Source organism: Chiloscyllium plagiosum, unplaced genomic scaffold (assembly GCF_037043375.1).
Source record: "Chiloscyllium plagiosum isolate Xiang-an unplaced genomic scaffold, Cpla_swu_hap1 HiC_scaffold_16, whole genome shotgun sequence".
NCBI classification, from domain to species: Eukaryota; Metazoa; Chordata; class Chondrichthyes; order Orectolobiformes; family Hemiscylliidae; genus Chiloscyllium; species Chiloscyllium plagiosum.
The window spans coordinates 13,163,716-13,178,572 of record NW_028270154.1 but is presented as its reverse complement, the minus strand read 5'-3'; the positions used below and the strand labels follow the sequence as shown (position 1 = coordinate 13,178,572).

Genomic DNA, 14,857 nt, shown 5'->3' with positions numbered 1-14,857 from the left:
CTCAACCGGGACCTTGGGTTCATGTCAAACTACAGGTGACCACCATTGCACTATACATACATACAAATACACACACACATATTAGATTAGATTAGATTACTTAGTGTGGAAACAGGCCCTTCGGCCCAACAAGTCCACACCGCCCTGCCGAAGCGCAACCCACCCATACCCCTACATTTACCCCTTACCTAACACTACGGGCAATTTAGCATGGCCAATTCTCCTGACCTGCACATCTTTGGACTGTGGGAGGAAACCGGAGCACCCGGAGGAAACCCACGCAGACGCAGGGAGAACGTGCAAACTCCACACAGTCGGTCGCCTGAGGCGGGAATTGAACCCGGGTCTCTGGCGCTGTGAGGCAACAGTGCTAACCACTGTGCCGCCCAGATATATACATACATATATATATCTCACACTTGTACACGCACGTGCACACATATGCGCACGCACACACATACCCTCACCCTCTCCCTCTCCCTCGCACACGCACACACTCCTATACACACAGACACACACACACACACAAGACCACTCGACCCTTTCGCACGTGCACACACTCTCAGACACTCACATCCCCCAATCCAGGCACGCGCACGCGCACACACTCTCCTACAGACACACTCTCACATGCACCCCCTCACAGACTTAAGACATTCTGCACTCAGATACACACACATACTCCCCCAGACCCACATGCACACATATGCATATACATTTGTGGGGTGAATTTGGACTTGCAGAATTACATTGTACTTTGCTCAAAAACTGCATGAATTCATGTAAAACTCTGTTATCTCACTTTTTAGTTTACAATCAGTCTAAACATTATGGCAAAGACAGAGAACACGGGCTAACACCTTCAACATATTGTCTAGCTAGCACCCATTGTTACAGTTAACTGGAGAATGCAACTTTTTTTAAAAAAATGTTTTGTGATTTACACATGAAAGAAGTGAAACTATCTTATTCTAACAGATGAAAGCCTCAACAAACAATTAAGGTATTATTCAATGCGTAATTTCAGTTAAATCACACTGTAAACTTTTGCTATAAATTCTGTGTCTGACAAGTGTGCTCTCCACAACGACCTGATGAAGGAGCGGTGCTCCGAAAGCTCGTGTGTTTCCAATTAAACCTGTTGGACTACAACCTGGTGTTGTGATTTTCAACTTTGTGCACCCCAGTCCAACACTGGCATCTCCAAATCATAAATTGGTGTAGTGAGGTTAGAATTGTAACTGTGCAGTTCTTACATTCTTATGAGTTTCAAATAGTAATTTCACCTGCTAATTGCTTCCTTGGATCTATATCATGTAGAATTTAGGGAACTAGAATCTCAGACTCCTTTCTACCACAGAGTAAAAAAGAACCTGGATTTAAGTGTTGTAACACATCCCTTTATTATTGAAATGCCCTTATCATTGTGACATAGGTAATTGCTACTGATAATTTCCACGCTGCAAGGTTCCACTGCAAGCTAGTAGATTTTTTTTTTAGAATTTGTTTTTGGTCGCTGAGGAGTGATATAACACACAAATATGAAGCTGTTAGTATTAAATTGAATGGGGAATTTGGGAGAGAGATCTTTACCTAGAGAGAGAACAGAACCTGTAATTCTTTGTCACAAGGAATAATTTGCATGAGTAGCATTGGTATACTTAAAAGGAATTTGGATAAGCACGTAAAGGAGAAAGGGAGAGGCAGATTATATTATTAAGGTGAGATGCAGGGGTCGAAATTCCTTTTTTAAAGGACTCTTTAACTTATTGGACTAATTTTTTAAACTGGCTAGCATGGAAACATAAAATCCAATCCCTCGACTCTTAATTGCCCTCTGAATGGACCTATAAGCCACTCAATTATATAAAATTGCTGCAAAAAAATCATTCTCTAAGTGCCTTTCCTACAAGGTCCACAGGTATTCACGTAGGCAGCCCAACCACAAAAAGTGTTAGGGATAGGTAATAAATGCTGGCAGTATCATTGACTCCATATGGCAATGATGAAAGTTGGTAAAGGCATCTACTCTGTCAGATTATTGAGATTCTGACTTTGCTGTATGGCTTGAGCTCTGGAATTATGCTTAAAATACAAAATTAAGAAAACTCTTTTATCTTTTGGAAAAGATTTAAATGTTCCATCTGTTTCTTGGGTGTCCGTGAAAGGTCACTAGCCAGTATTTGAAGTGGAACAGAAGCCTTGTCCCCTGTAGTCCTGGGCCAGTGTTTCTCTACAAATCGCTATCAAGAGCAGACTAACCATCTTTCATCTTATAGCTGTAAGTAGGACAGTTTGTGCAACAAAATCTTAATTATCAGATATAGCTCATTGTCACTTCTTGGGATATTTTTGTTTTCCCAGGAGATGTGGTAGACATTTATCAACGGGAGTTTCTAGCACTTCGTGACAGACTGCATGCAGCTGAGCAAGAAAACCTCAAACGTTCCAAAGAACTGAACCTTGTCTTGGATGAGATAAAACGAGCTATTGCTGAGAAACAAACATTGAAGGATTTCAACAGGACCTGGAGTCATTTATCAGGTACCTTCCATTATACAATGGGTCCACTGTGTATAGGACAAAAACATTAGCAAATGCTGTTTTGTGCCTTTGTGAAGGAGGTATGGGATCAGCTGATCAAAATGTTAATCAACTGTAGATTTAATGATCTTTTGAATAGAGAGAATCTGAGAGGTTTAAGTAGAAAAATTTTAACAGCTGAAGAAACAACTGTGAATAGTGAAGAGATGAAATGTTGGAATGTGTAAGAGACCAGGTTGAAGGAGCACCGATCTCAAAAGATTGTTTGGTGGGAGGAAATTAGAGGTAAGGAGGGATAAAGCTGTGGGGCTTATTGAAAACAAGGTTGAGAATTTTAAATTGTTGGGGGGATTATTATTCCATTATTGGAATGGAGGCCAATATAAGTCATTGAGTGCAAGATGGTGGGGTGAAGGGAATTTGATGCAACTTATGCTAATGGCAACAGTTGATTACATGATGGTTGCTACATTCTTGGAACTCTGCTGATGTTCCCCTGCTGAGACACATCACCTCCTATCTAACGTTAGTACATCCTGTCTTACAAATCTATAAAGAAAAGACATTTTTCTGATCTTAATATTTACACTTTTTTTAAAATTTTAAATGTAAATATCTAGGGTTAGACTTTACTTTGAGTCAGTAGCCCCAAAGCGTAGTGTCTATCAGTTGTGGTGTCATGTCACAGTGACACAGCCATGCCTTTCAGTATCTTAAATTGAGTAAGAAATTGTTGAGAACAAAAGAGGCTATTCAGCTCAGAAAACCCTTGTGCTCTTTCTCCTCCTTGTGTTTTCATTCCAGAAAGACTAATATAAATGTAAATGTAAACGTGAATAGCTTCTCTGCAGCGGGTGAAGTTTCACCCCTTTGGCTAAATTCTGTCACAAACCTGTTTTATGCCAACTTGTAGAATGATCTTCTCTGTTAATTTATTCCATTCTATTACCCTCTGGGTAGAAATAGTTTCACTTGATTTCATTAAATCACATACTTGTAAACAAATAGCATAAAAGATTCAGTCGAGGATGTGTTTTTTGTTGACAGTGGTCTTTAACATTTAAGAGTAATCTCCAAACAAGTTCTACAAAAATAAGTTCTTTAATGAAAACTAATTTGAAACACTGTTGATACTCAAATGTAAAACTACTGATTTGAGGTGAAAGTGGAAAAGTTTAATTTCAGGAGCTGCGTCTTAACCTGCATTTTGTTTTATTTGGCTCCAGTAAAGGTGACATCACAACAGATCACAGTACAACTCATTTGACATTTGGGACACTGACGCACAGTGTGAGGGTAACAAACTATGGTGGAGGAATATGAAAATGAACACACATAGGTTCTCGTCAGTGAAAGACCTTTAGCCCATCAGTTTAAATTGGTGCAAATGTTGAATCTGTGTACACAAAATAATTTTTTAATATCCCTCACTGCTTTAAACTCTGGATCTGGGATAGTTCCTGATAGTCAGTCTATTTATTCAGGCTGTAATCTCTACCATTTACGTCGCATTCTGTATATCCATCTCTTGTACCTTGTGTTTGAACTGTTCCTTGAAACCTTTTACTGATCGTTTGATCACCTGTGCTGATTATATCATCTATGGCCTGCTAATTAAAGGTGCTATATAAATGCAAGCTTGTTGAACTGTGCAAGAAACCAAAGCATGTCTATAGTGATTGGAACTGGGTGTATCTTATTGACTATGAGATCCTTGATAAAGGTTGTTAACCTGGGCCAAACAGTGAGCTTAGGCTGACGGATACAAACAGGGGATTTAGAATCTCCTCGCTTTGGGGACTGACTCAGCTGATTGGCCGCAGCCAGTGTACTCTGCATGTGTAAATAAATGGTGACTTGGTGATGGGATACTGGCCTCTGTGCAGTTATATCAGTATCCAGATAAGAAAACCTCTTTCCATGTATGAGAGTTGTATTGTTTACAAAAAGAGAACACTGTAGTTGGTGGGAAAAAGAATGTACTCTGAAGACCAGCAGGTATCTGGAAAGAGAAGAGCGGTTAAATGGATGAAATTTAAGTTATAGAGTCATAGTCATTGAGATGTACAGCACGGAAACAGACCCTTTGGTCCAACTCCAGCATTCACCGAATACATGCACAAGAAGTTATAGAATGCCTTGTCAAATGATATTGTGTTCATTTTTGTACTACTTAAGATTTGTTCAAATCTAAATTTGATATAAAATATCATGTATTAAAGTATACATTTACATTATGAAAAGGGAATTTTGAGTATTTTTGAAACTCAAATGCAATCCAAGTACACACAGGTTCCTATGGTTAATGTGGGTTGCTATTGAAGGCAACGTGAAACTGTGGTGCTGCCTCTACAAAACGTAAAAGAGAATTCTATAATGATGGATGAAAAAAAATAGAAGCACCATATTGCAGAATAATTTTTCATCTTAACCCTCTTCAATCATTATCAACAGCAAAGAACACAGCTGCAAGAAAGTACTTGTGCTTATATTGTCTTTCACAGCTTCAAAACGTATAACCAGTGAAGTACTTTTTGAAGTCCAAATAATGGTGTAATGTAGGAAATAAAGCAGCTACTTTGTGCACATTCAACTCTGTCAAGCAGCAAAATGATAACAGCTGGATATTGTATTTTAGGCAGTGGTTGGGGACATAAAAATTAATCAGAGCACATGAACATAACGTCCTTGCTCCATCAGTCATGTGGGATCTTATACACACACCTAAAGAGGGAAGGTAAGGCCTTGGTAGAAGTTTTCATACCAAAAATGGTACCGCTTCACTGGAAGCACTTCTGTGGTGTCAAAGTTCAAACTTGGTAAAGTGCTCAAAATGAATGTGGGATTGCAACTCAAACTTTTCTAACTTTAATATGACATTACTATCCACATAGCCACCTTAAGTAGTGCACTCCTGCCAGTGTGATATAGTCAAAAGTGGGTATTCAAATGAATGAGATGTGGCCCTGGTTTTAAAAGTTAAGTACAATGTCTGCTAATCATGACTTCACAATCGACCTTTTTCTGAGAAGGTGTAGTCATAGTTTGCCAGACTGATTCCAGGGATGGCAGCACTGACATATGAGGACAGGTTGAATTGGTTAGGATTATATTCACTGCAATTCAGAAGCATGAGGGTGAAGCTCGTAGAAATGTGAAAAATTCTAACAGGACTCTAGTAGATGCAGGTAGGATGTTCCTAAAGACAAGGGGGTCTAGAACCAGGGGTCACAGTCTAAAGATACAGGATAAACCATTTAGGACTGAGATGAGGAGAAACTTCTTTACTCAGTAGTAACTTTGTGAAATTTGCTACCACAGAAAACAATTGAGGCCAAAATGTTGTGTGATTTCGAGAAGGAGTTGGAAATAGCATGTGGGGCGAAAGAGATCAAAAGAAATAGGTAAAAGCAGGAACAGGCTATTGAATTGTATAATCAAGCATGACCATAATGAATGGTGGAGCAGGCTCAAAGGCCCAAACAGTGTCCTCCTATCTTCTGTTGTTTTTTGGCATAGACTGCAGATAAAGCCATGGGCCACGGTGCATGATGCACATTGCTAAGGTGTTAAAAGACACCCCGACGTGAAGAAGTGATCAGGAATCGAGATAATGAGGGAAGAGACCAGCCCATCCTATCAACAACCAAAGGAAATCTGAACTTCTAGACGCACCATGCACAGAACAGCAGATAGAGAGGCATTTCAAAATATGTCGAAGTTAATGTTCAGAAGAGTTGTCAAATTCATCGTACAACCTTGGTTTTTATCCTGAATGCAACAATAATTTTCTTTCACAATACTTATCCAATTCCCTTTTAATGTTTTGTGTTAAATCTGTTGCTACCACCCTCTTGAACAGATTGCAGATAATCGCTTGCTGCTTAAAAATGTTTGTCTGCTTTTTTTGCCACTTACCTAGAGTTTGTGTCCTCTAATTATTGACCCAGTGTTGGTAGAAACTCTACTGCCCTACATAGTCTATTAAAACTTTTCATGATTTTAAACTTTGTTCTTTAACTTATTTTTAAACCTGTCTGCTTCAGTGAGAACATCCTCATCTTCTGCAGTTTCACCACTTAATGACGTTCCTCGTCTGTAGTGCCATTCTCATAAATCTCTGAACTCTCTCCAAGTAGTTGACATCATTCTAAAGTGTGGTATCCAAAAATTGAGCGCAATATTCCAACTAGTGTTGGAATTAGATTTAGCTTAGCTTTCTTGCTTTAGTGTTCTATGCCTGTGCTTGTTGATAAAGCCAATATTTTGGTTAACAGTATTCACAACTTGTCCTGCCAAAACGTTTTGCACATGTACCCTGCTACCCCCTTCATAATTGAACTATTTAGGTTGTATTCTAAAATGTATCATTTCATGCAACTCTATTGGTTAAATTCCATGTATTGTGTTTGTCTATTTTACCAGTTTGTCTAGGAATTCAAATAGCAACCTCCTATAATAAGGTTTGAACACTCAACCAGCTTGCTACAGCAAAGACTCATTAACAGTGCTTGGAATAGTGAAATCTGGTCTTGACAGACAATCCTCATGGTGGGAGAGACTAAACACAAAATTCTTAAAATCTGATTGCCAAAATAGGAACCAAGGTGACCTTGAGGATTTGATGCTCCAGGTTTATTATGTTTTGGTCTTTGGCAATATTATCACAACAAAACTATCAATGTCATTTTGTCCTGGAACGAGATTCTAAACAATACAATCCTACTTGAAGAAAATTGGACATGTCTTTTACTTGCGTTATTAGGAACATAATAACAGGAGAAACCTGCTCTGCTCCACTGTCAGCTGTATCTCAGTTGGTAGCACTTATATCTCTGAATCAGGATTTTGTAGGTACAAATTCCACTCCAAGTCTTGAGCACAAATCTAAGCTGACACTGTAGTACAACCCTGAGGGAGTATTTTGGAGGTGACAGTTCTCAAATAAGGCATTAAACAGAGCAACCAAATAACCCTGCAGATGGATTAATGATACTGTTTTGAAAAATGCAGGCAAGCTATCTCATGTGGCTTGGCAATATTCATTGTGCATCAATATCAGAAAAATAGATTATCTGATGACTACTGTATTGCTGGTTTATGGGAGCTTGCTGTGTGTAAGTTGTCTATTGTACTTCTAATGTAGAAAACCCTTAAATTGGCTGTAAAGGTCTTAGTGAAGTCCTGAGATAATGTATGCAAAATTTACTTTCTTTCTCCATTTCAATTATACAGTTGATCTGTACCACAAATTCACATTTCTGCCTCAGCTCTTTGTCCTTTTCTTAACAAAATATTATTAATCTCAGTCCTGAAAACTCTGACGCCCTGTACCACATTTTTTGAGAAATAGGATTCTAGTTCTTTCTAGTTTCGGTTTGAAAAATTCACTTCATGATCTTCGTACAGCACAGAATAAGTTATTTCAAATAACGGTTAATTACATCAATATCTTATTGGACATGATTTAGTAAAAATTGAGTCACATAGTAATACCACCATGACTACCTGTTGTGATAAATTGTTTCAATAGTATGTGTCAGTCAGTACCTTCAAGCAATGGGGGCCAAAATCTTGCAGAGAAATTGGTTTGAAGTTGCTGTCAAATTGGTCAGATGTATGTGATCAATTTTATTCAGCACATTTTATAATGATGTTGGGCAGAGGACAATTTGATTTTTTTTCCTTTTTAACTCAAATTTATCTTTAATGTGTGGGATTGATAGGCTTTCAGATTGGTTTCATAGGTCGGCGCAACATCGAAGACAGAAGGGTCTGTACTGCGCTATAATGTTCTACATTCTTTAATGGATTTTAAATAACTGCATTTATTCTGCATTTCATTTAGTCTGATTCTAGCACAAATCCTTCAGTTATAATTGACTGTAAGTGCAGTAACAGTAACTGCAAGTATTCTAACTTTGTACTCCACAGGAGAGGGCTTTGCTTGATGTGGCAATTCAGACATGCTTTTCTTTCCCTCCCTAAATAAACTTCATATTAAAAATCTAAATTAATTTACAGAATTATGCAACAGACAAACAACATCTTGCCAGCACTGATAGGGGGATCCTTTCATTGCTTTTGCTGGCTGGTAAAGGAGAAACAGATTTGTATTTGTGCATTTCTCAACTGCAGGTATCTCAAAGCACCTTACAATTAATTAATTACTTCTGAAGTGCAATCACTTTTTTTTTTCTGGTGTAAGAAATGCTGCAGGTATTTTGTGCAAAGCAAGATGGCACAGGCCTCACCCACACCTCTTGGAAGTCGTGTCATGGAATATTTTGCATTTCTGAGTGAACAATCAGGATTTCAGTTTAATTAAAAATGCTCAGACCTTTGCGCTAGTCATCTCATACCTGTTATTACTACTCAAAATGTCTTTGATAATGACTGCACTTCTCAATATAATCATTGTAACCTAGTGCTTAAGGGAAGGTAATGGTATGCAGAGTGGAAAATCTAATTTGTTTGGCAATTTTTAGAGTTAGGAGTTTTGTCTTAGTGGGTGTAGGTTGTTTTTCAACAGCTAATACATTGAGTGTAAGGAGTCAGGACAGGAATCATTAGGAAATGAGGTTAAGTTCCATCCCAAGAAGCGGAGCATTTAATATCCTTTTGATACAGCCAGTGTTGAGATCAAGATTTGTAGATTCCAATATGCTGTAATTCTTTGTTAGTGTACTTTGGAATAAGTACTTTGAATACTTTTCAACTTTTGTCACCTTAGTCCATTTTGCTTAGTTTACATCAGTTTTCCCATGCTAATGAATGTGCAGACAGGAGATCAACAAGTTGAAGCAAAAAGGTTAGAGTCGAAAACAGAGGTTTGGATCGGCAATGGAAAAGTTGCAGAAGGGAGGTGTCATAGAGTCATAGAGATGTACAGCATGGAAACAGACCCTTCGGTCCAACCTGTCCATGCCGACCAGATATCCCAACCCAATCCAGACCTATATCTCTCCAAATCCCTCCTATTCATATACCCATCCAGATGCCTCTTAAATGTTACAATTGTAACAGCCTTCACCACATCCTTTGGCAGCTCATTCCATACACGAAACACCCTCTGCGTGAAAAAGTTGCCCCTTAGGTCTCTTTTTTTTAAATGTTTTTCCCATCTCACCCTAAACCTATGCCCTCTAGTTCTGGACTCCCTGACCCCAGGGAAAAGACTTTGTCTATTTATCCTATCCATGCCCCTCATAATTTTGTAAACCTCTGTAAGGTCACCCCTCAGCCTTCTGATGCTCCAGGGAAAACAGCCTCCGCCTGTTCAGCCTCTCCCTTTAGCTCAAATCCTCCAACCCTGGCAACATCCTTGTAAATCTTTTCTGAACCCTTTCAAGTTTCACAACATCTTTCCGATAGGAAGGAGACCAGAATTGCACGCAATATTCCAACAGTGGCCTAACCAATGTCCTGTACAGCCGCAACATGACCCCTCAACTCCTGTACTCAACACTCTGACCAATAAAGGAAAGCATACCAAACGCCGCCTCCACTATTCTAGCTCCTGCGACTCCACTTTCAAGGAGCTATGAACCTGCACTCCAAGGTCTCTTTGTTCAGCAACACTCCCTAGGACTTTACCATTAAGTGTATAAGTCCTGCTAAGATTTGCTTTCCAAAAATGCAGCACCTCGCATTTATCTGAATTAAGCTCCATCTGCCACTTCTCAGCCCATTGGCTCATCTGTCCAGATCCTGTTGTAATCTGAGGTAACCCTCTTCGCTGTCCACTACACCTCCAATTTTGGTGTCATCTGCAAACTTACTGACTGTACCTCTTATGTTCGCATCCAAATCATTTATGTAAATGACAAAAAGTAGAGGACCCAGCACTGATTCTTGTGGCACTCCACTGGTCACAGGCCTCAGTCTGAAAAACAACCCTCCACCACCAACCTCTGTCTTCTACCTTTTGAGCCAGTTCTGTATCCAAATAGCTAGTTCTCCCTGTATGCCATGAGATCTAAGCTTGCTAATCAGTCTCCCATGGGGAACCTTGTCGAATGCCTTACTGAAGTCCTTATAGATCACATCTACAGCTCTGCCCTCATCAATCCTCTTTGTTACTTCTTCAAAAAACTCAATCAAGCTTGGGAGACATGATTTCCCATGCAAAAAGTCATGTTGACTATCCTTAATCAGTCCTTACCTTTCCAAATACATGTACATCCTGTCCCTCAGGATTCCCTCCTACAACTTGCCTACAACTGAGGTCAGGCTCACCGGTCTATAGTTCCCTGGGTTGTCTTTTACCGCCCTTCTTAAACAGTGGCATCACGTTTGCCAACTTCCAGTCTTCCAGCACCTCACCTGTGACTATCGATGATACAAATATCTCAGCAAGATGCCCAGCAATCACTTCTCTAGCTTCCCACAGAGTTCTTGGGTACACCTGATCAGGTCCTGGGGATTTATCTATCTTTTAACCATTTCAAGACATCCAGCACTTCCTCCTCTGTAATCTGGACATTTTGCAAGACATCTAATTGCATCTGGACATCTATTTTCCTACAGTCTATATCTTCCATATCCTTTTCCACAATAAATACTGATGCAAAATACTCATTTAGTATCTTCCCCCATTTTGGGCTTGCAATATGTTATGAGTTTTCCTAAGATGTCAATGTCCTGTGTTTGAGCAATTGCATTCATATTTTTACTGTTTTAACTTTGATTTGTGTAAATCTTTATAATATTCTAATAAATCACTTTGCTCGCAGTGACTTAAAGGTACAGCTTGGAAATTACTTTTACGCTATTCAAGATGGTGACAGAGAACACTTTAAATGAAGAGTCGTCAAAATCTGGAATTTATCTGATGTAAAAAGTTGTGGAGTGCTGGAGAGTGAGTCAATTGAAAAGTAAAAACAGATAAATGAGGTATCTTGTGCAAAGGTGTTAAATGTTGAAATTCAGATCAGCCATGGTCAAATTGAACAGTTGAACAGGCTTGGCATTGGTGTACATCTGTACATGTATTTATGAGCTATTCTTCCTATTTAGACTCGTTCTGAATGAATTCCCAGTTAAAATGTCATGCCTAATTTCACTCTGTGTGGTTATGGTTTTTCCCAATTAATCAATCTTTATTTGCAGATGAAACCAAACTCAAACTTTGGAACATCACTGTCAGTAAGAATGTACTGCAGCTGCCAAGCATCTTCCATCATCTCCCACATCTGCTGGCGAGAGAAGACAGTTTCCAGCCATCTGTCTACCTGGGACAGAGGAGAACTGGAGGTGAGAGAAATCAGTTGATGCAAAAACATTTAGTGGTTTTTAAGGTCGAAGCTTTGAACTTTTAATGTCTGCCTTCCCCCCCCCCCCCCCCCCAGCCTAATTACCAGTTGGACTCAAATTAAAACTACATCAGATATTCAAAATTCTGCCACCCCATATGCTATCTAGCACTTCCATTCTCCTGTCAAATGTTTGTTGGCTTCTGGTTTGGGAATGTCTCAGATATGAAATTCCCATCATTGTTTTCAAGCCTGTTGAACCTTTGTATCTTTTTATAGCCTCCATCAACCTGACAATCTTCCAAGGCCTTTACGCCACTCTTATTCTGATCTCTTACACTTCTCTAATTTTAATGACTCCATTATTGGTGGTCTTAACAGCTGCTCCAGCTCGAAGCTAGAGTTTCAACCTTTAAACCACTCTGCCTACCTTTTCTCAAGACATTCAATCGAATATACATTTTGAACTAAGCTTGTTGTAGTGCAATGCCAAATTTTATTTGATAATGCTCCTGTGAAACACTTTGATAAATTCTGTCACATTAAAGATACAAAATACAGCTATGCTCCTGAATGTACATATATAGACCATGATCAGGATGATGGATGTATAAGTTACAAATGTTTCTATCAATTATTATCTTGTCCTCCTCTTGCTGCCTTTCTCTCCTCAAAAAATTTTTGATCCTCCTGATTTGTTTCTTGTTCCCAACTTTGCACTTACCCAAAAAATGTCCTCCGAACTTCACAAGTAACTGTGACTGTGCTTTGCTGTAACAATTGAAAAATAGTTTCTATTGTATAAATAGCAAGGAATTCACGCCCACTTTCTTTGGAATGACTCTCATGTATTCCTTTTTGTATTCTTTCAGTGGCGTACTCGGATTGTTGGTAGAAACATAGGAACCATGAGCAGAAGTAGGCCTTTGATCTCTATCTCATTGCCATATTCCTGCTTTCTCCCCTTACCCCTTATGCCTCTAAAATCTAAAAATACATCCATCCCTTTCTTGAATATGTTCAGTGACTTGGCCTCCATAGTCTTCTGTGGTAGAGAATTTCACAAGTTAACTATCCTTTTGAGTGTAGAAATGTTTCCTCATCTCACTTGTAAGTGTTGATCCTGTGCCCTAAGACTCTGTCCCTTGATTGTAGACCCCCTAGCCAGGGGAAAAGTCCTCTCTGCATATACTCTGTAAAGCTATGTTAGAATTTTACACATTTCAATGAAATCCCCACTCAACCTTCTAACCTCTAATGAATACAAACCTAGTTGAACCATTGTCTCCTTATTCGGCAATCTGCCAACTCCAGTATCAGCCTCGTGGACCTTTGCTGCGCTCTTTTTAGGAAAGGATATACTTGCCATAAATCAAATGCAACCAGTGATGGCCTTGTGGTATTATCACAAGACTACTTAATCCAGAGACCCAAGTAATGTTCTGGGGCCACAAACAGAAATTGCTGGAGAAATTCAGCAAGTCTGGTAGCATCTGGGGAGGGAGAAACAGAGTTAATGTTTTGAGTTCATTGACCCTTCCGAGTATCTCAGAGAAATCCTCTGAAGAAGGGTTACTGAACTTGAAAAATTAACTCTGTTTCTCTCTCCAAATACTGACAGATCTGCTGAATTTCTCCCAGTATTTTCTATTTGTGTGATTTTGATCTCCAGTATCTGTAGTTCCTTGTTTTGTTGTAATGTTCTCGGGAACTGGGTTTGAATCCTATCATGGCAGGTGGGGGAATTTGAATTTGAATTTAATAAAAATCTGGAATTAAGAGTTTAATGGTGACCATGAAATCATTTTGTTTGTCAGAAAACTACCTGGTTCACTAATATCCTTTTAAAGAAGGATACTGCCATCCTTGCTTCATCTGTCCTACATGTGACTCCAGACCCACAGCAATGTAGTTGACCCTTAACCACTTTATGGGCAATTAGGAATGGCTAATAAATGCTGGCCTGGCAGTGATGCTCACAACCCATGAATAAAATAAGAAAATCTCAAGGTGTGGTCTCACCAAGGCTCTATATACTGCAATAAGACATCCCTACTTCTGAACTGAAATCCTTCTGCAGTGAAAACTAATATAACATTTGCCTTCCTAATTGCTGAATCTGCATTTTATTTACTTTCAATTGCTTTCATTGACTAGTGTGCAAGGACACCCACATCCCTTTGTTCACCTGTACTTCTTCCTGATATGTCACACTTAAATAATGCTCTTCTATTTTTCACACCAAAGTGCATAACTTCAAATTTAACCATATTGTACCACATCTGCCCACTTGTTCAACTCATCTCAATCACCTTAAATCCTCTTTCCCTCCTCACGACTCTTGATCTTACCAATGTTTGAGTCGTTAGCAAACTTACAGATATCATAGGGTTCCCTCATCCAGGTCATTTTTTTTCATGCTCTGAATTGCTGGGTTACAATTATTGATGTGTAAAGTCTGCTTTGTGTTACTGACACAACCTTAATCAATTTTCTATTCTTGGCTTTTTTTTTGGTCCACAGTTTCAGTTGTAATGGGAGTTCCAACTGTAAAGCGGGAGGTGCACAGTTACCTGATTGACACCTTGAACTCCCTCATTTATGAATTGTCCCCAGAGGAAAAGCAAGACTGTGTGATTGTTGTACTCATTGCAGAGGTGAGTGAAAATGCATATCTGAATTTATACTCCGGTTTTATGATTTTGCTCTTTTCTCCTGCACTTCCCAGGCACACAAAAAAAAGGGCCCCTCCATTCATTTCATTGCATCTTGTTTTGAAGTTCCTCATTAGGTTACCAAGCAACTTTTCAAGATTTTGTTTAGTCAAATTGGCTTATTTTGATTTTTAATCCAGTTAAATGATCTACTTTGTTATAGGTTAAATATTTACATTTAGACCAAGCCTCATTGTGCTGCTGCATGACTGTGTGGTTTCTGTCTCTTAATGCTCGCTAACATTGGTTCACTCCCAGCATCACCCTTTTGACTCTCATTTTTCATCATTTGTGGGAGCTTGTTTTTTGAGATGCTGCTGCATTTCCTACACAATCGCAACAACT

At 39.1% G+C, this 14,857-nt stretch overlaps 1 protein-coding gene across 2 annotated transcripts in view; it reads left to right on the top strand.

Annotated features, from left to right (window-relative positions):
* mgat4b (alpha-1,3-mannosyl-glycoprotein 4-beta-N-acetylglucosaminyltransferase B) overlaps positions 1–14,857 on the top strand; it is a 245,870-nt gene that overhangs the window by 136,576 nt on the left and 94,437 nt on the right. For both annotated transcript variants that reach the window (XM_043703124.2, XM_043703125.2), the window contains 3 exons: positions 2,365–2,544; positions 11,656–11,799; positions 14,322–14,455. In XM_043703124.2, the coding sequence (XP_043559059.2) occupies positions 2,365–2,544; positions 11,656–11,799; positions 14,322–14,455 (458 nt within the window). The remainder of the gene's footprint in view (positions 1–2,364; positions 2,545–11,655; positions 11,800–14,321; positions 14,456–14,857) is intronic.